The sequence below is a fragment of the Paroedura picta genome, chromosome 18, assembly GCF_049243985.1.
Source record: "Paroedura picta isolate Pp20150507F chromosome 18, Ppicta_v3.0, whole genome shotgun sequence".
Classification (NCBI taxonomy): Eukaryota; Metazoa; Chordata; class Lepidosauria; order Squamata; family Gekkonidae; genus Paroedura; species Paroedura picta.
This window is the reverse complement of record NC_135386.1, coordinates 1028153-1054313: the sequence shown is the minus strand read 5'-3', so window position 1 is coordinate 1054313 and position 26161 is coordinate 1028153. Positions and strand designations below refer to the sequence as shown.

At 52.3% G+C, this 26161-nt stretch overlaps 1 protein-coding gene across 5 annotated transcripts in view; it reads right to left on the bottom strand.

The window, feature by feature from the left end:
• VPS13C (vacuolar protein sorting 13 homolog C) overlaps positions 1 to 26161 on the bottom strand; it is a 69686-nt gene that overhangs the window by 25563 nt on the left and 17962 nt on the right. For all 5 annotated transcript variants that reach the window (XM_077318281.1, XM_077318282.1, XM_077318283.1 and 2 more), the window contains 38 exons: positions 25688 to 25782; positions 25138 to 25280; positions 24411 to 24603; positions 23910 to 24024; positions 23440 to 23576; positions 22973 to 23096; positions 22526 to 22643; positions 21827 to 21956; positions 21516 to 21594; positions 20922 to 21064; positions 20617 to 20770; positions 20294 to 20370; positions 20087 to 20146; positions 19789 to 19951; positions 19565 to 19681; positions 19072 to 19175; positions 18674 to 18841; positions 17966 to 18270; positions 17129 to 17276; positions 16861 to 16969; positions 16210 to 16346; positions 15675 to 15831; positions 15162 to 15241; positions 14744 to 14803; positions 14004 to 14166; positions 13499 to 13615; positions 13166 to 13269; positions 12730 to 12897; positions 12136 to 12440; positions 11536 to 11680; positions 11220 to 11376; positions 11023 to 11135; positions 10422 to 10591; positions 9848 to 10077; positions 9024 to 9253; positions 8618 to 8704; positions 7150 to 7515; positions 6943 to 7032 (listed from right to left, as the gene is read on the bottom strand). In XM_077318281.1, the coding sequence (XP_077174396.1) occupies positions 6943 to 7032; positions 7150 to 7515; positions 8618 to 8704; positions 9024 to 9253; positions 9848 to 10077; positions 10422 to 10591; positions 11023 to 11135; positions 11220 to 11376; positions 11536 to 11680; positions 12136 to 12440; positions 12730 to 12897; positions 13166 to 13269; positions 13499 to 13615; positions 14004 to 14166; positions 14744 to 14803; positions 15162 to 15241; positions 15675 to 15831; positions 16210 to 16346; positions 16861 to 16969; positions 17129 to 17276; positions 17966 to 18270; positions 18674 to 18841; positions 19072 to 19175; positions 19565 to 19681; positions 19789 to 19951; positions 20087 to 20146; positions 20294 to 20370; positions 20617 to 20770; positions 20922 to 21064; positions 21516 to 21594; positions 21827 to 21956; positions 22526 to 22643; positions 22973 to 23096; positions 23440 to 23576; positions 23910 to 24024; positions 24411 to 24603; positions 25138 to 25280; positions 25688 to 25782 (5561 nt within the window). The remainder of the gene's footprint in view (positions 1 to 6942; positions 7033 to 7149; positions 7516 to 8617; positions 8705 to 9023; positions 9254 to 9847; positions 10078 to 10421; positions 10592 to 11022; positions 11136 to 11219; positions 11377 to 11535; positions 11681 to 12135; positions 12441 to 12729; positions 12898 to 13165; positions 13270 to 13498; positions 13616 to 14003; positions 14167 to 14743; positions 14804 to 15161; positions 15242 to 15674; positions 15832 to 16209; positions 16347 to 16860; positions 16970 to 17128; positions 17277 to 17965; positions 18271 to 18673; positions 18842 to 19071; positions 19176 to 19564; positions 19682 to 19788; positions 19952 to 20086; positions 20147 to 20293; positions 20371 to 20616; positions 20771 to 20921; positions 21065 to 21515; positions 21595 to 21826; positions 21957 to 22525; positions 22644 to 22972; positions 23097 to 23439; positions 23577 to 23909; positions 24025 to 24410; positions 24604 to 25137; positions 25281 to 25687; positions 25783 to 26161) is intronic.

Genomic DNA, 26161 nt, shown 5'->3' with positions numbered 1-26161 from the left:
CCTGGGGAAGGGGAGGAGTCAGCTCAAGATGGCTGCCATGAGAAGGGGAGGAGTCAGCTCCAAAATGGCTGCCTGGGGAAGGGGAGGAGTCAGCTCCAAAATGGCTGCCTAGGAAAGGGGAGGAGTCAGCTACAAGATGGCTGCCAAGAGAAGAGGAGGAGGCATGTACAAAATGGCTACCTTCTCATGGCAGCCATCTTGTAGCTGACTCCTCCCCTTTCCTAGGCAGCCATTTTCTAGCTGACTCATGGCAGCCATTTTACAGCTGACTCCTCCCCTTCTCATGGGAAGGAGTCAGCTCCAAAATGGCTACCTAGGGAAGGGGAGGAGTCAGCTACAAAATGGCTACCATACGAAGGGGAGGAGTCAACTGTAAAATGGCTGCCATGAGTCAGCTAGAAAATGGCTGCCTAGGAAAGGGGAGGAGTCAGCTACAAGATGGCTGCCATGAGAAGGTAGCCATTTTGTACATGCCTCCTCCTCTTCTCTTGGCAGCCATCTTGTAGCTGACTCCTCCCCTTTCCTAGGCATCCATTTTCTAGCAGACTCATGGCAGCCATTTTGTAGCTGACTCCTATACTAGGCAGCCATTTTCTACCTGACCTCCCCTTCCCTAGGCAGCCATTTTGGATCTGACTCCTCCCCTTCTCATGGCAGCAATTTTGAAGTTGACTCCTCCTCTTCCCTGGGCTGCCATTTTGTAGATGACTCCTCCCCTTCTCATGGCAGCCATTTTGTAGCTCACTCTGCCCCTTTCTTAGGTAGCCATTTTGCAGCTGACTCCTCCCCTTCTTATGGCAGCCATTTTGGAGCTGACTTCCTATGGCAGCCATTTTGTAGCTCACTCCTCCCATTCCTCAGGCAGCCATTTTGTAGCTGACTCCTCCCCTTCCCTAGGCAGCCATTTTCTAGCAGACTCATGGCAGCCATTTTGCAGCTGACTCCTCCCCTTCTCATGGCAGCCATTTTGGAGCTGACTCCTCCCCTTTTCATGGCAGCCATTTTGGACCTGACTCCTCCCCTTTTCATAGCAACCATTTTGTACATGCCTCCTCCCCTTCTCTAGGCAGCCATTTTGTAGCTGACTCCTCCCTTTCCCATGCAGCCATTTTGTAGCAGACTCATGGCAGCCATTTTGGAGCTGACTCCTCCCCTTCTCATGGCAGCCATTTTGCAGCTGACTCCTTCTCTTCTCATGGAAGCCATTTTGGAGCTGAGTCCTCCCCTTCTCATGGCAGCCATTTTGGAGCTGACTCCTCCCCTTTTCATGGCAGCCATTTTGGACCTGACTCCTCCCCTTTTCATAGCAGCCATTTTGTACATGCCTCCTCCCCTTCTCTAGGCAGCCATTTTGTAGCCGATTCCTCCCTTTCCCATGCAGCCATTTTGTAGCAGACTCATGGCAGCCATTTTGCAGCTGACTCCTCCCCTTCTCATGGCAGCCATCTTGTAGCTGACTCCTCCCCTTCCGTAGGTAGCCATTTTGTACATGCCTCCTCCCCTTCTCTAGGCAGCCATCTTGTAGCTGACTCCTCCCCTTCCCCAGGCAGCCATTTTCCAGCAGACTCATGGCAGCCATTTTGCAGCTGACCCCTCCCCTTCTCATGGCAGCCATTTTGTAGCTGAGTCCTCCCTTTCCCATGCAGCCATTTTGTAGCAGACTCATGGCAGCCATTTTGCAGCTGACTCCTCCCCTTCTCATGGCAGCCATTTTGGAGCTGACTCCTCCCCTTCCCCAGGCAGCCATTTTCTAGCAGACTCATGGCAGCCATTTTGCAGCTGACTCCTCCCCTTCTCAGGCAGCCATTTTGGAGCTGACCCCTTCCCTTCTCATGGCAGCCATTTTGTAGCTGACCCCTCCACTAGGCAGACATTTTGTACTTGACCTCCCCTTCCCTAGGCAGCCATTTTGGAGCTGACTCCTCCTTTCTCATGGCAGCCATTTTGAAGTATACTCATCCCCTTCCTTGGGCAGCCATTTTGTAGATGACTCCTCCCCTTCTCATGGCAGCCATTTTGTAGCTCACTCCACCCCTTTTTTAGGTAGCCATTTTGCAGTTGAGTCCTCCCCTTATGGCAGCCATTTTGGAGCTGAGTGCCTATGGCAGCCATTTTGTAGCTCACTCCTCCCCTTCCCTAGGCAGCCATTTTCTAGCAGACTCATAGCAGCCATTTTGCAGCTGACTTCTCCCCTTCTCATGGCAGCCATTTTGGAACTGACTCCTCCCCTTTTCATGGAAGCCATTTTGGAGCTGACTCCTCCCCTTTTCATGGCACCCATTTTGTAGCTGACTCCTATACTAAGCAGCCATTTTGTTGCCTGACCTCCCTTTCCCTAGGCAGCCATTTTGTAGCTGACTCCTCCCCTTTCTTAGGCAGCCATTTTCTAGCAGACTCATGGCAGCCATTTTGTAACTGACCTCCCCTTCCCTGGGCAGCCATTTTGTAGATTACTCCTCCCCTTCTCATGGCAGCCATTTTGTAGCTGACTCCTCCACTAGGCAGCCATTTTGTACCTGACCTCCCCTTCCCTAGGCAGCCATTTTACAGCTGACTCCTCCCCTTCTCATGGCAGCCATTTTGAAGTTGACTCCTCCCCTTCCCTGGGCAGCCATTTTGTAGCTGACTCCTCCCCTTTCTTAGGCAGCCATTTTCTAGCAGACTCATGGCAGCCATTTTACAGCTGACTCCTCCCCTTCTCCTGGCAGCCATTTTGTAGATGACTCCTACACTAGGCAGCCATTTTGTAACTGACCTCCCCTTCCGTGGGCAGCCATTTTGTAGATGACTCCTCTCCTTCTCGTGGCAGCCATTTTGTAGCTCACACCCCTTTCTTAGGTAGCCATTTTGTAGCTGACTCCTCCCCTTCCCTAGGCAGCCATTTTCTAGCACTCATGGCAGCCATTTTGCAGCTGACTCCGCACCTTCTCATGGCAGCCATTTTGCAGCTGACTCCTCCCCTTTTCATGGCAGCCATTTTGGAGCTGACTCCTATACTAAGCAGCCATTTTCTGCCTGACCTCCCCTTCCCTAGGCAGCCATTTTGGATCTCACCCCTCCCCTTCCCCTGGTATCCATTTTGTAGCAGATTCATGGCAGCCATTTTACAGCTGACTCCTCCTTCTTATGTCAGCCATTTTGTAGCTGACTCCTCCCCTTCCCTAGGTAGCCATTTTGTGCATGCCTCCTTCCCTTCTCCTGACAGTTATTTTATAGCTGACTCCTCCCCTTTCATAGGCAGCCATTTTTAGCATACTCATGGCAGCCATGTTACAGCTGACTCCTCCCCTTCTTATGGCAGCCATTTTGTAGCTGACTCCTACACTAGGCAGCCATTTTGTACCTGACCTCCCCTTCCCTAGGCAGACATTTTGGAGCTGACTCCTCCCCTTCTCATGGCAGCCATTTTGAAGTTGATTCATCCCCTTCCCTGGGCAGCCATTTTGTAGATGACTCTTCCCCTTCTCATGGCAGCCATTTGTAGCTCACTCCACCCCTTCTTAGGTAGCCATTTTGCAGCTGACTCCTCCCCTTCTTATGGCAGCCATTTTGGAGCTGACTTCCTATGGCAGCCATTTTGTAGCTCACTCCTCCCATTCCTCAGGCAGCCATTTTGTAGCTGACTCCTCCCCTTCCCTAGGCAGCCATTTTCTAGCAGACTCATGGCAGCCATTTGCAGCTGACTCCTCCCTTCTCATGGCAGCCATTTTGGAGCTGACTCCTCCCTTTTCATGGCAGCCATTTTGGACCTGACTCCTCCCCTTTTCATAGCAACCATTTTGTACATGCCTCCTCCCCTTCTCTAGGCAGCCATTTTGTAGCTGACTCCTCCCTTTCCCATGCAAGGCCATTTGTAGCAGACTCATGGCAGCCATTTTGGAGCTGACTCCTCCCCTTCTCATGGCAGCCATTTTGCAGCTGACTCCTTCTCTTCTCATGGAAGCCATTTTGGAGCTGAGTCCTCCCCTCTCATGGCAGCCATTTTGGAGCTGACTCCTCCCCTTTTCATGGCAGCCATTTTGGACCTGACTCCTCCCCTTTTCATAGCAGCCATTTTGTACATGCCTCCTCCCCTCTCTAGGCAGCCATTTTGTAGCCGATTCCTCCCTTTTCCCATGCAGCCATTTTGTAGCAGACTCATGCAGCCATTTTGCAGCTGACTCCTCCCTTCTCATGGCAGCCATCTTGTAGCTGACTCCTCCCCTTCCGTAGGTAGCCATTTTGTACATGCCTCCTCCCCTTCTCTAGGCAGCCATCTTGTAGCTGACTCCTCCCCTTCCCAGGCAGCCATTTTCCAGCAGACTCATGGCAGCCATTTTGCAGCTGCCCCCTCCCCTTCTCATGGCAGCCATTTTGTAGCTGAGTCCTCCCTTTCCCATGCAGCCATTTTGTAGCAGACTCATGGCAGCCATTTTGCAGCTGACTCCTCCCCTTCTCATGGCAGCCATTTTGGAGCTGACTCCTCCCCTTCCCAGGCAGCCATTTTCTAGCAGACTCATGGCAGCCATTTTGCAGCTGACTCCTCCCACCTTCTCAGGCAGCCATTTTGGAGCTGACCCCTCCCTTCTCATGGCAGCCATTTGTAGCTGACCCCTCCACTAGGCAGACATTTTGTACATGACCTCGCCCTTCCCTAGGCAGCCATTTTGGAGCTGACTCCTCCTTTCTCATGGCAGCCATTTTGAAGTATACTCATCCCCTTCCTTGGGCAGCCATTTTGTAGATGACTCCTCCCCTTCTCATGGCAGCCATTTTGTAGCTCACTCCACCCTTTTTTAGGTAGCCATTTTGCAGTTGAGTCATCCCCTTATGGCAGCCATTTTGGAGCTGAGTGCCTATGCAGCCATTTTGTAGCTCACTCCTCCCCTTCCCTAGGCAAGCCATTTTCTAGCAGACTCATAGCAGCCATTTTGCAGCTGAACTTCTCCCCTTCTCATGGCAGCCATTTTGGAACTGACTCCTCCCCTTTTCATGGAAGCCATTTTGAGCTGACTCCTCCCCTTTTCATGGCACCCATTTTGTAGCTGACTCCTATACTAAGCAGCCATTTTGTGCCTGACCTCCCTTTCCCTAGGCAGCCATTTTGTAGCTGACTCCTCCCCTTTCTTAGGCAGCCATTTTCTAGCAGACTCATGGCAGCATTTTGTAACTGACCTCCCCTCCCTGGGCAGCCATTTTGTAGATTACTCCTCCCTTCTCATGGCAGCCATATTGTAGCTGACTCCTCCACTAGGCAGCCATTTTGTACCTGACCTCCCCTTCCCTAGGCAGCCATTTTACAGCTGACTCCTCCCCTTCTCATGGCAGCCATTTTGAAGTTGACTCCTCCCCTTTCCCTGGGCAGCCATTGTGTAGCTGACTCCTCCCCTTTTCTTAGGCAGCCATTTTCTAGCAGACTCATGGCAGCCATTTTACAGCTGACTCCTCCCCTTCTCCTGGCAGCCATTTTGTAGATGACTCCTACACTAGGCAGCCATTTTGTAACTGACCTCCCCTTCCGTGGGCAGCCATTTTGTAGATGACTCCTCTCCTTCTCGTGGCAGCCATTTTGTAGCTCACACCCTTTCTTAGGTAGCCATTTGTAGCTGACTCCTCCCCTTCCCTAGGCAGCCATTTTCTAGCACTCATGGCAGCCATTTTGCAGCTGACTCCGCACCTTCTCATGGCAGCCATTTTGCAGCTGACTCCTCCCCTTTTCATGGCAGCCATTTGGAGCTGACTCCTATTACTAAGCAGCCATTTTCTGCCTGACCTCCCCTTCCCTAGGCAGCCATTTTGGATCTCACCCCTCCCCTTCCCCTGGTATCCATTTTGTAGCAGATTCATGGCAGCCATTTTACAGCTGACTCCTCCTTCTTATGTCAGCCATTTTGTAGCTGACTCCTCCCCTTCCCTAGGTAGCCATTTTGTGCATGCCTCCTTCCCTTCTCTGACAGTTATTTTATAGCTGACTCCTCCCTTTCATAGGCAGCCATTTTTAGCATACTCAGGCAGCCATGTTACAGCTGACTCCTCCCCTTCTTATGGCAGCCATTTTGTAGCTGACTCCTACACTAGGCAGCCATTTGTACCTGACCTCCCCTTCCCTAGGCAGACATTTTGGAGCTGACTCCTCCCCTTCATGGCAGCCATTTTGAAGTTGATTCATCCCCTTCCCCTGGGCAGCCATTTTGTAGATGACTCTTCCCCTTCTCATGGCAGCCATTTTGTAGCTCACTCCAACCCCTTTCTTAGGTAGCCATTTTGCAGCTGACTTCCTATGGCAGCCATTTTGGAGCTCACTTCTCCCCTTCCCTAGGCAGCCATTTTGTAGCTAACTCCTCCCCTTACTATGGCAGCCATTTTGTACCTCAGTCCTCCCCTTCCCCAGGAAGTCATTTTGTAGCTGACTCCTCCCCTTCCCTAGGCAGCCATTTTGTACCTCACTCCTCCCCTTCACTAGGCAGCCATTTTGGCAGCTGACTCCTCCCCTTCTTATGGAAGCCATTTTGGTACTGTCACCTCCCCTTCTCATGGCAGCCATTTTGTACATTCCTCCTCCCCATCTCTTGGCAGCCATTTTGTAGATGACTCCTCCACTAGGCAGCCATTTTCTACCTGACTCCTCCCTTCCCTAGGCAGCCATTTTGGAGCTGACTCCTCCCCTTTCTCATGGCAGCCATTTTGTAGCTCATTCCTCCCCTTTCCTAGGTAGCCATTTTGCAGCTTACTCCTCCCCTTCTCTCCTCATGGAAGCCTCCCTTTCTCATGGCAGCCATTTTGTAGCGGGCAAGGTCTCGGGTTTAGCTCTCGGTATCTCCACCTGAGACGATAAGGTAGGAGGAATCCTGGTGGACCACCACTCCAGAGAAGGGTCAGAAGGGTCCCTGCCAGACCAAGGGCCGGGGGGTTGCTCTTCTGCTGGTGACCGAACCACAATGGCCAGATACGATATTTGCTTACTTTAAATTTTAAGTTCCACTGCCGGCTTCCCTTCTCCACCCGCTCGATGAGGGGCTCCCAAACGGCATACGTCTCATTGTAGTAGTGAACCTGGGGTGCGATATTAAAACACAGGGGTCAGAGCCAAGGAAGGCCAAGAGTGATTTTGAGCCCTTGTGCCTGACCCAACTTAGGACGGAGGTTTGCCCATAGCTTCCGTGCACGTACCTCCATCGTCACCTCAGCTCGGGCGGTCATAAGAGAAGACCAGTTCTTTGCACTTCCTGCCAACGTGGACTCCACTAACAGGAGGGGGACGGTCCGATGGCCCAAGCCACACTCCAAGGTGATCTGGACGGACTTCACGTGGAAATCCAAGCTCTGCGTTTTCGCCACCTGCTCAGTGTCTTGGAAGGACTCCGTGGCTTCGGTGGCTTCGTCCACGCCCAGGAACCACGAGTGGCACTGGTCAAGAGACCTCGTGCCCCAAAGGTTCTCTGCTTTGCAAGCAGCGACCCGGAAATCCTCCTCCTTCGGCTTCGGCTTCATGGCAGCCATGATGGTTACGACCGTGTTGAGAATGATGGGCGAAACCTTCACAAGAAACAAAACCCGGATGAGTCCCTTTCACAGGCACAGCTACAGAATTCCATTGATAGAATCCTAGAGTCAGAAGGGACCTCCTGGGTCATCCAGTCCAACCCCCTGCACTATGCAGGACACTCACAACCCTCTCGCTCACCCACTGTCACCTGCCACCCCCTTGAGCCTTCACAGAATCAGCCTCTCCATCAGATGGCTCTCCAGCCTCTGCTTAAAAATCTCCAAAGATGGAGAACCCACCACCTCCCGAGGAAGCCTGTTCCACTGAGGAACCGCTCTGACTGTCAGGAGCTTCTTCCGGAGATTTAGATGGAATTTAGAAAGAGTTGGGACCTCTTGAGTCATCTAGTCCAACCCCCTGCACTATGCAGGACACTCACAACCCTCTCGCTCCTCCACTGTCACCTGCCACCCCCTTGAGCCTTCACAGAATCAGCCTCTCCGTCAGATGGCTCTCCAGCCTCTGTTTAAAAATCTCCAAAGATGGAGAACCCACCACCTCCCAAGGAAGCCTGTTCCACTGAGGAACCGCTCTGACTGTCAGGAGCTTCTTCCGGAGATTTAGATGGAATTTAGAAAGAGTTGGGACCTCTTGGGTCATCTAATCCAACCCCCTGCACTGTGCAGGACACTCCCAACCCTCTCGCTCCTCCACTGTCACCTGCCACCCCCTTGAGCCTTCACAGAATCAGCCTCTCCGTCAGATGGCTCTCCAGCCTCTGTTTAAAGATCTCCAAAGATGGAGAGCCCACCACCTCCCGAGGAAGCCTGTTCCACTGAGGAACCGCTCTGACGGTCAGGAATTTCTTCGTAGGTCATATGATCAAAAGGGACGGCTTTTATCACATGATGGTGGCTAGGCAAGATATTTACCCCACTAGCCCGGTACTTGGAAACATGCCAAATGCATTTATTTCAAACGTTTTTATGCTGCCTTTCCACCAGACATGGCCTGGAAGCTTAATACACTTTGAAAAAAAAAACTGAATTTATCATTTGTAAAACACTACAGCTGTCTCCTGTGAAATCTGAAATGCAGGCAGGGGAAGGAAAATAAAATCTCCTAGTATTGTGCTCCTAAATGTTTGCTGACCTTTACGATAAATTCATCCATGTCCACGAACACTTTCTGTGCTTCAGCAGTATGCACGGAGGCTTTCAGGGAACACGGCTGCAGGACCTGAGAAAACACAAGGTGTAAGAAACAGCCACGCTTTGAGAAGCGCACGTGCCCTGCCTCTTCACGCCAAAGGAAGCAAAACGGAACCTCCTCCTTCGCAGCAGAAGGTTAGGGGGTACTCAAAATGGCGCTCCCTGAGGTGCCAGGCAAGCAGCCGAAAGTCTTGTGTCAGAGGCATTTTCAAAGACAACCAAACACGGCTATGATCGGTGTTGTGCTAAAGTCGGAAGTTGGCGGCACTTTGCACCCCCCCCCCCCCCAAAATAAATGCCTCGAGATTCCCACACTCTAGCTTTAGAGAGCTTTTCAAAAAGCTCACGGTTGTAACGTTCTTCTCTCCTTTCTCCTGGAGGAAAGGGCAGGCGAGCACTTTGAGGGCCTTCACTTCGGCAAACATGTCTTGGGTCACAGGGCTGGCGCTCAGGCTGAATTCGCACTCGAAGGAGGCCGCTAAGGCCGGAGCGTCGGCCTTGGTCAAGTTGGCCACAAACACGATTTCCGGGTCCGTGATACGTGCTTCGATCCTCATCCTGGACCGCGGAGTTCCATCTGTAAAAGAGAACGCTTTCGTGTGGTCAGCCGTTCCCCCGTTCCCAGGCTAGAGCAGTATGGAATATTGCTTTTGCAAGGGGTGCTGATGACTGGAAACCAAGCCTTGGGGGGCTTTGGAACGGCATGCACAGAACAGCACCCTTGCAGGTGAGACCACAGTCTTCGTCCCTGACAGGTGCCCCCACCATGGCCCTGCACCAAAGGCTGAAATTTCCCCAGTAACAGAGACAGGCCGTTTTTGCCTGAAGAAGGCTATTTTAGTTCCTGAATGGTACCGAAGGGACAGCGCCCCGGCTGATGCGGGACAGACCGTAGCGGTCCTCTCCCTCTGGATTACCCTCGCTTTCAAAGCGCCCGCCAGATTCTGATTACGCACCCCTGGACTCTCCCGGTGTGGACGGAAAGTCCAGATTACATCTAGCACCTCTTGGCCGCGGTCCCAACAGAGGCTTAATCCCAGATGAATAGGATTAAGTATGATTAACTCTGTGCCGGATGGCAGCCAGTCTTACGGTTCCCATTATTTTAAGCCTTGGGATTACCCCTGGCTGGTCAGGGAGGCGTTGCTGCGCCAGGCACCTCTCTGCTGACCTTTCTCTGGCCGAGGCTTCGCTGGCTTCAGCTGGTTCTTGCCGGGCCCTTCCGAGGGGGCGGCTGGCACCGACTGGAGGAAGAACTCTGCCACCGTCAGGAGGAACTCCACGCTGGCGCACAGGTAAAGCTTGTCCAGGGAGGCTGCCACGTTGCCCCCGCTTTTATCTTGCTTGTAGTTGATTCTGACCATGACGTTGTTGCTCGGGTCACTTCTCTTGTCGATCATCCTAAGGGGGATGAAAGACACAAAACGGGGCGAGGATCAGGTGAGCTTCCCGGAATGCCGGTAGGCCATTCGGACAGATAAAAGCCGCAATGGAACACAAAGTTATTGCCGTTCAACATCTGTTAGAAACATGCCATGTTTTGTCCTCGTGGGTCCCACAGCCCCAAGGGGTCTCCCCCACCAGAGCTGCAGACCAACTGGATGCCCAGCAGTCTTTTAAACAGAAAGTTAGGGCTGATCCTGCGTTGAGCAGGGGGTTGGACTAGATGGCCTGTGTGGCCCCTCCCAACTCTATGATTCTATGATTCTGTGATTCTTTTTAATTTTGCAGGCAAAAGGGCTAACCTGGACGTAGCTCTCTGGATCCCTTCTCTGAGATCGTCCAGTGTACATTTTCTCAGCGTCGTGTTCACGTCCATAGAGCCGTCTGAAAACATTTTTCCTGTGGAGTTCATACGGTCCAGCCTGAGTTCTCCGAGACGCAAACTACTATTGTGGAGCGAAAGCTGGGATTTCTACAAAACACACAAAAGGGGCCGACGGGGGAAAAGGTTACGCATCAGCAGGCCACCTAGCCAAGCACACAGGAGAGCAAGGGCAGCCCTGGGTGGCCCCTCTTAGAGCGGGTCACCGCGAGCGAAGCGGGTGGGTTTCTGCATGGCGGGAGAAGCCGCCAAAGATGCAAAGGCTTTGTAAACTGACAAAGGAGCGACAAACACCCCAAAGTTCCCCGAGGAGAACAGAACAGGCTTCAGAAAACAGAAGATGCTGAAAGAGCTGGAGAGTTTGCTAGAAGGAGCTGGGGCGGGGCCAAAGAAAAGAGATGGCGGCATGGTGCCGTGCAGGCCTCAAAGAGCCCAGAAAACCCCACAGAAGACAGCTGAAGGTGTGAGCAGACGAGGGAGGGGGGGATTTCCAAGCTGATTCTTCTCGAGGTTTCACAAACCTGGTTGCCGTCGATATTGTAGAGAACGACGGAAAGTGACTCAAAGTCAAAGCCGAAATCAAACAGGAAGGCCGCAGTTTCTGTCGGCGGGAGATCACCGAGACGCCTCTGCCCTGCAGCGAGAGAAGACGCTGAAATATCGAGAAGGGAAAGGGACGCTTGAAATCACAGGAACCTGGCGTGAAAGAAGGGCCCACCTTCACAAGCGTCACTTGCGGCCTCTGCGCTGCCCTTTTTCGACATCGGGGCCGCCGGCGTGGTCGGCCGGGCCGCTCTTGAATGTGCCTCGACGTCAGCGAGGTTTTCCAGCAGGATTCTCATGAGCAGCGTTAAGTCGTCTTGACTGAGAGCGATCTGCAAAGCATCGAAATCCGTGACGCTTTCCCTGGAAGCCCCTTTTAGGAACAGCGGGAGAAGCCACCTCTCGCGCAGAGCTCCTCTCCGTTGTCCGCTGTGCTCCTCGACCCGAGGAGACGAAGGAAGCCTCCCCCCACTGGTGGCAAAGGGTGTTACCTGCATGCTCTTTAAATCTCCCTTGACTGCGATGCCTGGGATTTCTGGATGACAAGCGGCTGCGAGATTCCTCTGGACCGATAACAGCAGATTTACAGGCTGCAAAATTTCGACATCTGGCTGAGGACCACCGGCGATTACAGTCCTGCAGAGGACAAGTCGACGGCGTTACGGGATGTGAAGTTCCCCTCTCGAGCGGCAGATGGTTTCAATTTAGCTTATGGACTTTGGATTTATTAGGCTTCTGTCCTGGACCACTTGCCCACAGAGCCTGCGTGGTACAATGGTCGAGTGCAGCAGCAGCCTATAATTTGGGGAACTGGGTTCGATTCCCCACTCCTCCTCCACATGCAGCCCGCTGGGGGACCTTGGGCCGGTCACAGTTCTCTCAGAGCTCTCTCAGCCCCACCTCCCTCCCAGGGTGTCTGCTGTGGGGAGAAGAAGGGAAGGGGATTGTCAGCCGCTTAGAAAGGTGGGGTGTAAAAAAAAAAACAGCTCTTCTTTTTCTGCGCCTGCAGGAAACTCAAGGGTGGGCACTGGGGGTAACCTGCCCCTCTTCCCCCCCCCCCCCCAATCTCACGGTTCCCCTGATGCTGATACCTCGAGAGCTTCAAGTGAGTAAGCTGCACATCCATTTTGTCAACCACAGGGGGGAGGGCAGATTCTCCTCCGGAGACCAGCTTAAATTCGTTCTTGACGGTGATCAAGCCGAGATCCGCCACCAGGACGTTGCGGGAGACGGACGACTGAGGGACGACGATCACGGGGGCTTTCAGGTGGATGTCCATGGAGAGGCGGAAGCTCTTCTGCGCAAAATCCTTCATGCTGGACGCCGCCTTTTCCGCCGCCTGGGCCGTGGCCGCGCTCAGGGCTTCCTTCGCGGCTTGGAAGTGGTTCAGGAAGTTCTGTGGGAAGGCACAACCCCGGCACGGCTCAGTCCCGTGCATTTCGCGAGAACGAGGCCCAGGCGGGCGGCTGCGTTAGTCCGTCTGAAGCGGCAGAGAAGAGCGTGAAATGCCCCCTGCCCAAGGAGCAAGGGGGCTTTGAAACGCCGAGACCACCACCCTGCCCCACAGGGATTTTCAAACGCAATCGGAGACAGGGCAGCGAAAGGCAAACCCTCGACGGGAGAACTTTCCCCGCCACGTTTTTAAGGGGGAGAAAAAGCGCCAGAAAAAGACGCCTATCGCTTACCAGCAGCGACATGAAGAATTTGTGCAGGTAGACGATCTTGATGCAGCCGACCTTCAGGGACATTCTGCCGTCGACTTTGGACATGTCCGTGTAAGCGTCCCCCTCCGTGGCATCGGGGTAAAGGGACATGGCAAACCGGAAGACCTCATCGCTCACGATGGAGACGGCCTGCAAAGGTCACACCCGTGAGCATCTCCTGGGATGAGGCAGGTTCTCATCATCACGACCCTCCTGCCCAGCCCCTCCCCGCCTCCCCCGCACCACTTCTCCCAGCCTTCCTGGACCCCCAGTCACTCCCCATGCAGCCCAATCTTTTCTGCCTGGTGCAACAAGGCTGGCGAAAAGGAAAGGAGCGGAGTTGAGCGGCTCCCTCCCGGCCTAGCCCTGCTACCGAGTCCGTCCTGAAACTGCCCCCGGAGGAGTTTCTCGTACTCACCTTTTCATGAACTGTCTTTGGGTCGACGTTGGTCACTATGAAGTCGCGAAGCCTGGCGAAAATGCTGGTCTCCTTCGTCTTGGCAGAAACGGAGGCCTCCAGGCCTGATCCACACAAAAGGGAAGGGCAGCGGTTATCTCTCCAGAGGTGAATTCTGCCCATGATCTGCCAGCCCCACTGCAACGGAGGCCTGGGTCGACGGTGGAAGTGATCGGTCGGGCCCTCTCTCGGGGGCTGGGGGAGGCCCACTGGGGGCCCCCAGGAGCTACTCTGGGCGTGTGGCGTTCAGCTCACTCTGGATGCCGTTCCGAGCGACAGGAGGCTTCCGTTTACCTTGTATGCGTATATCGGCCGTCTCGCTCTTCTGATCACAGACCAAGACGTTGAAGGCGTTCAGCTTGGCAGTGAGCTTCAAGTCGCACACGTTGTCGTGGGCTGCGGTGGGCGGAGCTGTCAGGCGGGCAGGGAGGCAAAGCCAGTCAGCAACCGTACACTTCACCGTTATTATAAACTCATTTTTGCAATTTCAGAGGGGAGTGTTGTTCTCTTCTCCCAAGCTGTGAGTTTTGTGTGGTGTTTCTTTCCTGGTCCGTTGTAGGAGGGGAAAACATCTGTTCCTAGCTCTCCCCAGTTTGGCTATACTCATACGTGGACTTCCAATGAAGGTCCCTGACAAAGGGAGCCATAACTCTCACACCCTGAAATTCTGGTGGGTCCCTCAGGTGCTTCTGGACTCAAATCTGGGCCTTTGCTGCAGAGCGACACGGCTGCCCTCGGAAACGTCAGACTCTCCCCCTCTGCTTTGCCAGGAGACACAGGGCTTCCTACACGGCAATACCTGGTTTTTCAGCAGCTGTTTTGGGCTCCTCAGATGGGGGCTTCGCTTCTGCTTCCTTCTCAGCAGCTGTAGGACTGCTCGAGGCCACACTGTACGTGACGAAATTCATGATGGAGAGCAAGGCCTCCGTGTGCAGGAGGAGGTCTAAAGAAGAAAAGGAAACCTGAGAGAAGAAAGGACAAGTGTCAGAGTTGCATCCCAAGGGGAAGGAGTTTTCAAACCTTTCGTTCATAGAAGAAACGGGTATTTAGTTTGTGAACCGTCGTGTCCCTTCCAAAGAGTCCTCTGTGGCACCTTACACTTTAGCACCTTGTGACTGTGTCAAAAGCTCGTGTCAGACGCATGAAGCTGACTCCAGCTTGTATCAGCCCATGCCATGGTACACTTCTCTTTTAACGGGCCAGAAGATCGTCTTTAAGGAAAGTTGCATTTGGAGACATTCTTACTCTCTAGCCAACATACAATAAGGACTTCCCAAAAAAATACATCACCTGAAAGAGTTTGCTTCAGTTAACCACAGTTTTTGCTATTATCCATGATATCTGGCAGCTGGATATAAATCCTTTATTTTGCAATACGCAGCCAGATGAAGTTGAAATTCCCACTGTTTTGTATTATAAATCAGTGATTTACATAAACTGATTACGGCTGGTCCTGACAGAAGCTCTTGCACAGATTCCACCTGACCTTGGGCTCCTGATTTGGGGCCAGTGCAGCTCCTACAATGCGCCCTTACTTACGTCCAGTGCTTGCTTGGTGCTTCCGTAAACGGTCTCAAAGTGTGGCCCGTCTTCATCAGCCTGTGCAAAGAAAGCTTTGTTCAGATTCCTTCAGCTCATGGCGCTAAATCAAGGCAGAACATTCTCTGTCCCGACTTCAACCGTGAGGGGGAGAGGGAGAGGGAGAGGCTCAAACTGTCCTTTCCTCAAAAGGGCCGGATTAGCGGTTGGAGATTCCGAGGATGGAGCGACCAAGGAGAGAGGTTTTCGGGGTTTTGTTTGGGGCTTTTTTATGGACACTCAGGAAACAGACTGCAATTTTTTCCAGGGAGAGACAGATCACAGCCTGGTCACTTGACAGCAAAGGCTAAAGACCGATATTCCCCACAAGATACCCCTCCCCACAAAAAATGATTTTTAGAGAAGGCGAATACCGAACCTTTACGTATTCCATCTTGAGAAGATGCTCATCAGCTTCAGCGGAAGAATTAATAATATTCAGTGGGTCTCCTTTGGAGTCTGTGGAGAAAAGACAGTGTAAATACAGGGCTCCTGGTCAGCGCAGCACTCAGCTCATTGGGGTATCCCCAAATACCTAGGCGGTAAGTTTAGAGGGATGCCTCCACAACGAAGGACATCTCCCCAAATACAAGGAGGGGAAAAGCCCTACTTGCATTTTCAAATATCTATACATTTCGCCCTGAACCCACAGAGTTACAACAACTGAAAAAAAAAACAGGTAACAGCACAGCAGGAGGCAAGAGGCGGAATTTGAAGAGTAATTTCTAAACTTGCACTAATAGGAGAACGAGGAACTTTATGAGTACCAGCCTCTGAACACACTGAACGTTTACGTAACCCGAATGTGGAGGCAGATGCTGTCACACGAAAGCGTCATTTGGATCCTCTCGGGGACACCGTATTACTGCGCGTTGAATCAAGCGTGACTCACCTTTAAATTCAAGGCACTTCATGGTGATTTTCTTCAGGTACGCTGTAGCAGACATGTCATGCGTTCTAATTCTGCCTTCAGTTCCCAGCTGCAACACTGTTAAGGTATGCACAGGGATGCTCTTCTTTTCCACCTGCTTCGTCAGTTGTACTGCAACCTACGGAGGTGTATACACACACTTAAGATAGTTTACAAGTTGCATTAAAGTGCCTGCCGAGACGTACTGCAGCAGACCAACTAGCACCATTTTATTCAAGGCATGAGATGAGATTTTGCCTTGAATCAAAGTCAGTTGGTCTTAAAGGTGTTGCTGGATTCCCACTTTATTCCGCCGCGTCAGACCAACACGGCTGCCCACCTGAATTTATCCACAGGACAGTTACGAGCGATCACATCCTTCCACAAATCCCTGTGACTCGCTGTTGAGCTTGGTCAAGGCAGGATCCATGTGACTTAGCCTCCCAGCAGGACCTGTTTACAGTCCTACCTCTCTGATTTCAAAGTTCAGTCCTACCTCTTTGATTTACAGTCCTACCTCTCTGATTTCAAAGTTCAGCAGCATGCTGGTGATGTCTTCCTGCCAGGCTTCTTTCGATGGGCCCGGCCCTTTACTGCCCCCTGATGGGATCTCTCTGTGAACTCCCAGGGGCGCTGGGGCTTCTCTTAAGCTGCCTGCCAAACACAACAGATGGATCAACTCTGCTTGCAAAAAGGAGGCGTTACTACGCTTGGTTCGGATGCACGCCCCCTGCCTTTCGAGGCTCATTTTGGCCGAGTGTGGTAGTGTGCGTGAATTAAACAAGGCTCTCGCCCACTTTGGCAGGGCAGGAGTGCAACCCCGTTTTCATGATGGGCACAGGGGGGTCCCCCCTTTTATTACCCTCGCCTCCCTGCCCTTGCCCAGAGGTTCTTGGTCCAGGGGCCTGTCACCTTACACTCTTGGCCTAGCCTACCTCGCAGGGTAGTTGTGCAGATGAAGTGGAGGAGAGGAGAAGGACGCCAGTGGCCTTGGGCCCCCATTAGGGTGAAAGGTGGGATAGAAAGTAAAACCAACCACCAAAGGACCACGGTCCTCGCATTAAAACCAGCCTTCGCCCCCCAAGGGCAAGGGGCAGCCCTAAGAACTGCCCACAAGAGGAACTGAATACAGACATTGCAGAGCTTGAAGAACGGCAGCTTTTCTTACCTTCACTTTGCGTCCTCGGTTTCATCTCGGTTACATTTTTGTTTCCTTCAGCGAGGTTTTCTGTCAGCACTTTAAGCAGAACACTCAGATCCTCTTGACTTAGGATAATCTAAAACGAAAAGGAACACGTAAGTTCACCTGGCCCCCCAACCAGCATTCCCCTCAAGCTTTCCTCACAGCATTCAGCCCCCAGGGAGGCAGTCGAACCGTTCCACGCCAGGCACCCGCCCGCCTGATGCTGGGTCAGGAAGGGCGAAGCCTCACTCACCTCCATCTTCTCTAGGTGTCCCTGGATCTCCACCGCGGGGATTTTGTGATACCACGCCCCGGCCAGGTTGCGGTGCACGGAGAGGTTCAGGTTAATCGGATGCAGGATTTGGATGGCAGGCTCGGAAAACCCAGGCCGCAAGCAGGTGCTGGACAAAAAAATAAATAAATAAAGAGAGACCCTAAAAGCAGGGGTAGTCAACCTGTGGTCCTCCAGATGTCCGTGGACTACAATTCCCATGAGCCCCTGCCAGCTTTAGCTGGCAGGGTCTCATGGGAATTGTAGTCCACGGACATCTGGAGGACCACAGGTTGACTACCCCTGCTAAAAGTACAGCCAAGCATAATTCCACAATCCAGACCCACAAAGGACATTTTAAACTTTTATTTTATATGTATAATAACTATCCTTCCTAGCACCATGCAGTTCACACAAGCAAGTACATTAAGCAGAAACTGTGTCTATCAGGTCTGTCCGGGAGTGATTCTCGCTAATGCCCTGGTGCCCTGCGCATCATTCAAGGTACATTCACTCCTCATGCTCCACAGAGAACTCCCAACCCAGCGAGAGTCTCAGGTCCGCACACATTGCTACAGGTAGAAAATCACGCCAGGCACTGTTGTGTTTATCTGAGCAGGCTGCCCGCCCCAACCCGACCCCAGAAAGACCAAGGGCAGAGCTTGTTTGGCCTGGAAGCATTGCAGAAATCATTCCACGTGGCACAGGTTGATCGCATCCCGCCTAGCAACCCGGGTGGGGTGGGAGGCAGGCACAGATGTCGGGGTCCCTCGATTGAAAAGACGGCCGGCCTGGCAATGCAAAGGGCCTCAAACTCACCGGGCCATCTCCAGCTTTGTCAGCTGCACGCTCATCCGATCCATGACCGGCGGGAGGGAACAGCCCTCGGCCGAAACCAAGCTGAACTCATTCTGCACTCGGATCAACCCCAGGTCGATGACGACGGCGTGGCGGGAGACAGACGACTGCGGGATGAAGATGACGGGGGCCTTCAGGTGGATGTCCACAGCCAGGCGGAAGCTCCGCTGGGCCAGGTCCCGCACGCTCGTGGCCGCTTTCTCCGCCGCTTGGACCGTGGCCGCGCTCAAGGCCTCTTTGGCCACCTGGAAGTTGTTCAGGAAATTCTGCAGCCAAAAGGGGAAGGGGGCAGGGAAAGTGAGGACGCTTTCTGCAGCCTCGCTTGGAAGCATGGCACGTTTCAAGAGTTTTCGACTTCGTCAGCAAGGCATGGCCGGATTATCGCTCCACAGCCTCCTCAGCCCGCCCAGACCAGGGCTCTGCCCTTCTTCACTGCAAGGTAGGGGAACACGAGACTGCTCAGGAAGCAGCAAAACGGCAGCCCGAGCAACATATCTTCACAATGCAGTGACGTTCCAGAAGTTGCTCTCCAAACCACCCTTGTGATATTACGAGACTGAACAAGCGACAGCTGAGGTGAGGACTCCCTGTGATTTTGGCTGGTTACCTAGGAAAGGTGGACTTGAAAATCCGCCGTGGTGGTTCTGTTCGGCACCCGCTCGGACTTACCAGCAGCGCCATAAGGAACTTGTGCAGATACACGATCTGAATGCAGCCCACTTTGAGAGACAGCGTCCCATCCACCTGCGACATGTCTGAGTAAGCGTCTCCCTCCGTGGCACTCGGGTTCAGGGCCAGGTTGAAGCTGAAGACTTCCTCGCCAACTATGGAGACGGCCTGAAGGGACGGAGGGAAACAACCTCCTGATTCCCAGGCTCGGTATTAGCCTTACTGATTCCGCTCTGCTATTCAAGCGTATGCCGTGTTAACAAAACAAATATAAATTAAAAGGCTAGCAGAGCAAACAGATTAGGGATGTGCCTCAGAGTTAAAAATTAGGCATCTTTTGAATCGGGTTACATGAATTACCACCTCCACGGTCAATGCAGCCTTAGCATGGGACGTACCTTTTTGTGAATTGTCCTTGAATCGACGTCTGTCACAATGATATCTTTCAGCCGCGCAAACAGGGCCGTTTGGCTGGACTGAAGAAACAGAGAGGAGTCGAGGCCTGAAAGAGAAGCGCAGGGAAAAGCAATCTCAAGTCGGGCAGAGAAAGTCAGGCAGAGAGAGTCAAGGGAGGTGATGGGGGGCAGTGCAGTGACATGTTGCATTTTATGCATTTTCATGAGGATTTAAAAATAAGAAATTCACGTCCATATTTCAGCTTGTGCTGCCTCTCTCCCCAACAGAGCTCTACTATGCGGTGGGCTTGAAAAACAGCACAAAGGAATTACAGGTGAATCCCAGAAGAAAGCAGATCAAGGCCTTCAAGAAATATCGTGCGGAATATTTTAATAATGCTCCCCAAATGGCTAACATGTCATCAGGCTGCTATAAACCAGGCATAATTAACCCAACACACATGCAAAAATAACAACCAACCCAAATTCCTGTTACCTTGAATTTTTATTTCAGCAATATTGCTCTTCTCATCGCAGACGTTCAAAGAGAAAGCATCCAACTTGGCAAAGAGCTTGAAGTCAAACACCTCCTTGTCTTTGCCGGTTTTTGTCACTGTTGGGAAGAGATTTTTGTGTCATCCTTTCAACGGGCAACCGCTTCCCCACACGGATCGCCGTCCTAATACAGAAAAACGTTCCCCTGGAAGGAACCTGTCAGACCTTTCTTTGGGCTCGCCTCCGTGCACTGTTTCTCTTCCTGTGCTGGCGATGGGCCGACATCGGCCGCTCCCAAGCCTCTTGAAGGAATGACAGCCATGAGGAAGTTGATAGTTGAGAGGAGGGCCTGAGTGTGCAGCAGCAGGTTTAATGAGGAGAAGGCTACCTGGGGAGGAGGAAAGAACGGCACTCCATCAAGGGAGGCGAAAAGGATAAAGTCACACTTCTTTACAAATGTTCCAGCAGACAACACGCAGCTTATGAGGGGAGGGGAAACGGGAATCTTAGACATTTCGTTTACCTGAACGGTTTGCTCAGTGTTGTCGAAATCCGTGTGAAATTTCGGACCGTTTTTATTGGCCTAGAGAAAATATCAGGGGAGAAAGGGGTAAGCGACAACCCCACGAGGGGCCCCACCCAAATTCTGCACAGGCTCCAATGCCGTGTTCGCTTTATGCTTCAGAAATGCCCATCGTTCTTTTTTTTTTTTTTTAAAGCCCCTACTTACTTTGATGTATTCCACTTTCAAAAGATCTAACCCGGGTTTATCTGAAGAGCGAATCAGGTGGAGAGGCTGCCTTTCACCTGTAACACAAAGCGATATGGAACGAGATCTAAGAGCAGCTGGCAAAGAATAGTGCCTCCTTCGTACAGACAGTGGGAGTGGGTGCTGGTCCTTTCTTCTGCGACTGTACACGCGCAAAGTCACTGAAAAGACCAAGGCCATTTCTACGCTCCCCTCAGTGGGAGGGCAAATGACAAGCACGACTGCCATTCGCCACGCGACTTTCACGAGAGAGGCCCTCCCCGCCTCGGCCTTCCTTTAGCTACCTTGAGTCTCGTGATAATCCAGGCTGATTTTCCTCAAGTAGGACACGGCTCTCAAGTCGTAGGTTCTGACAGTGGCTTCTGTTCCGAGCTGCTTTATGTTGAACATGACTATGGTCTCCTCTCTCTGTAGCTGCTTGGTGAGCTCCAAAACCACCTAGATAAATATCAATCAGTCAACTGAACAGAGCCGTATGGAAGGCTCTGCTGCATTACTGTTGCATGACCTTTTGGGAAGACCTTTTGGGGAGCCCCGCCCCCCCCCCCCTGGAGCACTTGTCGGGGCAGAAGAACAAGCCGGCACTCGCCTCCCTGATCTCGAACTTCAGCTGGAGGTCCGTGAGCTCCTCCTGGACCGTCCCGGCTTCGGCCTTGACCGCTCTTCGCTTCAGAGGACTCTTTTCCGGGGACCTGGAAGACTCGGCGGCATCAAAATACTCGTCCTCCGAATCTAAAGGGCAGAAAGAAAAATCCTGGCTACGAAACATGATCTCCCCACAGCTTAATCTATTATATTCAAATATAACCCATCTTAAGCCTGGACATTCCTTTTCATCAAGCTGGTTTCCTTCTGCAGAAAAAGTAAAAGGCTTTTTAGGGAGACAGGTTGAGACAAGTCGCAGAAAAGAGCAGGAGGCCAGGAGGCCTTCAAAGACCGGTCCAGGGACAGGCCTGCTCACACGCAGTCCCCCTCCCTGTGGGACTGCACAGAAGACGGACCGTGAAAACGACAATTCCATGTCAACCGTCATTTAGGTTGCACTATGTTGCCAGGACAGCTTCGTTGCCACCAAGACTACTCGTGATTGCCTCAGGTGAGCACTTTTATATCCTGCCTCCGAATACCTGCCCACAGCACTCCTCACCCCAGGGGACCAACGCCCCTCTGCTTCCCAGCTTACCTGACTCTACCCCTTCCAGCAACAGCGACGTGTCAAGAAATCCATTTATTTTATCAGGGATGACAGGAATGGCAGGTGCCTGCAGAAAGGGAACAGCGGTGGGAGTCAGGTTATTTGCTTGCCCTTTCCTACGTTTCTCTACAGATGGCGGCAACGTCTTCCGCTGCCACAGCTACAGCAGCACCACGAGTGTCTGTCGCCGATTCCGAATGAAAACACTGTGGACTTTGGCGTCGCTGATGGTCTCCACTCGAGCTGCCTTCCCAACCTCTCTCCCTTGCCCAATTCCTTGCTCGCAATGACATGCTTACTTTTGTGCTCGAGGCGGAAACAGCCAGCTTCTGCGGAAGGGGGATGCTGTCGATGAGCTCAAACATGCCCCTGATCTTCTGGTCGGAAATCCGCAGGTGAACCAAGGGAAGCTCTCCTGATACTTTGAACCTAAGGACAGATGGAGGAGAGGGAGGGAGAAAGGTCTTGGGCGAGCACGAGACAGGGCAGGCTGCCCCGGGATGCTCGGCTGGCACCAAAGGGAAGTGCGCGGCAGGATAGGAGCTGCTGAAAGTCTGACGCTTTCTGACATTTGCTCTCTGTACGGGAGCCTCGCATTCTTGCCCCGAGGTGCGCACTCGACACAGAGGCATGGGTTCGGACGATGCACGAGGGGAGTGACAATTGGCTTCATATCAGAGAAGGACACGGGTACCTCCCACTCTGTGGAACAGCCAGCCTGAGGGACTCAAGAAGGCATTCGTGCTTCTACTGTTCTGGGGAAGGTGCATTGTGAGGCAGGCGGGGCTGAGGGAACCCTGATAGAACTGTTCTGTGAGAACAGCTCTAATGGGACTGTGACTAGTCCAAGGTCTGCATGGAGAGGAGGAGCAGGGAATCAAACCCAGCCCTCCAGATTAAAAGCCGCCGCTCTTCTCCGCGACACCAATACACCCTGAGATTCAGAAAGGAGGGCTACGGAGTAAAGGAATATTGCCCCTTGAGCAGGGCTACGTTACTTTGCCATCCGGATGTCCTTCTCCACCATGGACTTGGCGAGATGTATGTGCATGTCCATGGGCCGCAAAACGTGCAGAGTCGACGAGTGCTCAAACCGAGCCTTCTTCCAGTCCTCTCCTGGAGCACAATTAAGAAATGGACGGGGGCCACTGTAATTGTGGGACAGCAGAAGGCCAGCCCCTGTGTTTATAAACTGGGGGAATGCTGCATAAATAAATCCAGAGGCACCGTGGGGGAATCAAGGGGCAGAACGCGTGCAGTGACCAGCGGCAAGAAAGCCACTGAAAGGGTTCCTAAGCACCAAGGGCCCAGCAGACTCTGGGGAGAGTATCTTAAGCAGCCCTGTTAATGCAGCCCTGCATGGAGCCTTTAGCCGTTCTCTTTAACCTGCTGGTTGTGAAGGCGGTCAGGTCTGTGTTGTCCGAGACGGTGGGGTCAAAACATACCTGATCTGCCGAAGAGAAGCTGCACATTCTTGATTTCGACATCAAACTTGTCGTACGCTTTGTCCATAATCTCCTCCAGTGACGTGCCTGATGTAAGTCGGCTGCCTTGATTGATGCTGTTCAGCTAGAGGATAAATTGTTTTCATGGCTGCTTAGAACTTTTCCTGGTCACTTCTGTTTCCACAGATCCATCTTTCAGCATCACAAGGAAAATCAGCAGCGGTTCTCAATCAAGACAAGCCAATTAAACAGAGGCGCCCGAACCGCCCCCAATCAACATATTACAAACACAACAAGATCAGAACCATCGGCTGGAACCATAGTCAATCACCGAATACAGTTCAAAGGAAACCTGAGTGACTTCTTTAAATTAAGAATGCCTTCTTTTGTACTCCAAAATGTCCTATTAGCAAGTTAATATTTACGCTCTCCTGAGCAAAAGAGGGCAGAAGGAGGAAAAGAAATACCTGAAAAGTACCAAAGTCCAGAATGAGAAAATCTGACTTTTCGTGGTGGAAACCCGTCCGCGGAACCACAAGATAAGAAGGTTTCAGGTTAACCTTCAGGTCAAGAACTTTTCGGGTTTCAATAATATGCGTAAGCCCTAGAACAGAAGGACAAGGCACAAGGGATTAGCGGGGGGATCCTGCCCCTAAACACACACACAGCAAGAAGATCAGGAAAAGAGGCTGCAGCTTCTCCCTGTCGCCCCCCAGGACAGACATTCAAACTCAGCTCTAGGGAAAAATTCAAGATTGGACGATGAAAACCCTACAGCAGGGTTCCTCAACCAGGGTTCTGTGAAGCGATGGGGTTTCGGAGACTTTCCTGAACGGGTGGGCGTCTAAAGGGTGCCCTAGGGGGTCGCTAGAAGTCAGCTGTCACTCAAAAGCAAATGCTGCTTAAGAGCAGGCGGATCCCCGAGCTCCCGGCGTACCTGTCGCAGTCCTTTCTTTGATCTCCTCCAGCTTGGAGAGCGTGGCTGTGGTGATGCGCTCCAGATCCAGGCCTTTGCCGGTCTGGAAGAATTCAACCATCGCGTTGATTGTTTTCTGGAAAAAAAAGAAGAAGGACTTGCTGGCATGGAAAGGTCCCTTGTGGGGTGCCAATGAGGGCAAGCGAGGAAAGGAAGGAATGGGAATTCCTTATTTGCTGCTGAAGACCACCAGCCCCGTAGCCAGAAGGGCCACCCCCCACCCCCACCCCCACTGCAGGCTCTTTTTTAAAGCAGGGACTCCTCAGCCTTGCTCAACACTCATTCCGGTCAAGTCAACTGCATAGAGATTTCACATTTGGAAGATTTATGACAGGATCGACACCTTCCCCCCCCCCCCAGGTTCCTCACTTGAAAGGCTGGTGCCAGATTTCTTGCCAAAATGACTGACAGGGCCCAGCCCCTCCTTGAGCCCCTGCGGCGACAGGCCGGAACACTACTCACTGCATCGTAGATAATTTCCACAGGCTGCGACTCCACCACGATGCTCTGATCAGCCGCGCTGTCTTCCGGGTTCGTTTCGAACTCTATCCTGAGCAGGGAGGACCTGGCGTCCCCGATCGAAGCCACGAGAGAAGGCACCACCTTCTGCTGCCGGAGGCCCGTCACGTACCAGTGCTCAAGCTTGGCTTCCACCCTGCCACGTCGGAAGCAGACTTTCAAGCCACGAATCCACGTTATTTGCAGCGCAAGGTATGACAACAAGCATGGAGGGAAAGGGCCACGGTTTCGTGGCAGAACCCTCGCCTGGCATGCAGAAGAGCCCTGGTTCAATCCCAGGCACCACCAGTTAGAGCAGGGGTAGTCAAACTGCGGCCCTCCAGATGTTCGCTGGCAGGGGCTCATGGGAATTGTAGTCCATGAACATCTGGAGGACAGCAGCTTGACTACCCCTGAGTTAGAGGAAGAGGTAGTACTGGGAGTAAAAGGCCCTGGAGAGCCTTCCAGTCTGAGTAGAGTAGACAATATTGACCGTGATGGACGAATATATGCTCCTGCGCCTCTTTTCCCGCAAATTTTAAGAGGCCGTGGACATTCTGAAGTTGCCTGGCCTCTTGTAAAGGTGCTGTCCAATTATTCACCTATTCATTATGTTGTTGTTTTTTAAAAAAAGGAACACATTTCCCCACGTATCCAAAACCCAGGAATCAATAGCGTATTAAGCACTTACTTAAAGGCTTGCGCTCCGGGCCTCTGTGATATTTTCGTGCTTAAATCAATAATCTGGATTTTGAGAGTGTCTGGAGTGTTTCTGCCTTCTTTAATTGTGAAGGAAGTGCTTAGCAGCTTCAGGGACATCACGTGGGCAACGTACTAGAAAGAGAAATTTTAAAAAGAAGAAGAAGTCGCCCACACATTCTGCTGGGCAGAGTTTCCAGCAAGGGCCGGTTGACATTAAAGGTGCCACTAAGCGAGGAAAAGATCTAAACCGGGGAGAGTCAAACTGCGGCCCTCCAGATGTCCATGGACTACAATTCCCATGAGCCCCTGCCAGCCCAAACACCCTGGCCAGAACTGTGTTATGGGCGCAGAACACACATATCCCACAAGGGAGCCACCAGTGTGGTCAGGGGGTTAGGAGTGGCGGGCTCTAATTCAAGCAGAACTTTCCTTCAAGGGAGGGGGGGAAAGCCCCAAAGGACCAAGTTAGGAAACGCCTCCCCCTCTTAACAGAAACCCGTTGATCGGATAGTCCTGTTTGTATGAAAAGGTGAGGATACCTGCTTGGGCAAGGCAAGGTTGTGAGAACTCTCGCTATAACCGATAGCAGTGAAAAGCTTGGTCTTCTCTTCCGGCGTCATGAGGTCATCGATAGCTAATCAAGGCACCAAGAAATTGGGATTAGCCTCTCAACCCATACATTAAAAGATCCTTAGCAGAACCTACCTAAAGGTTCACTTTTGAAACCCATCCGTGCAGAACTAACAATCCCTTTGCCAGGCAGAGTTCTCCGCAGGTAGCTCAGTTCCTGCAATTTTCAAGATTACATTTCCCCCCTTGGAAAGCTTCACAGAAGCAAGCAGTTCAGTAGGAACCAAAACATTCAAGAAGCTATTACAGTACGTGCTAATTTATAGCAGGGCCTTAAAAGATTGTCCAGGGCACTTTTGGAATTTTGACACAACAAGGTGGGCAGCCACCAAATGGCTGCTGGGGGGGGGGTGAAGCCAGCCACAAAATAAAGATCCTTGTGC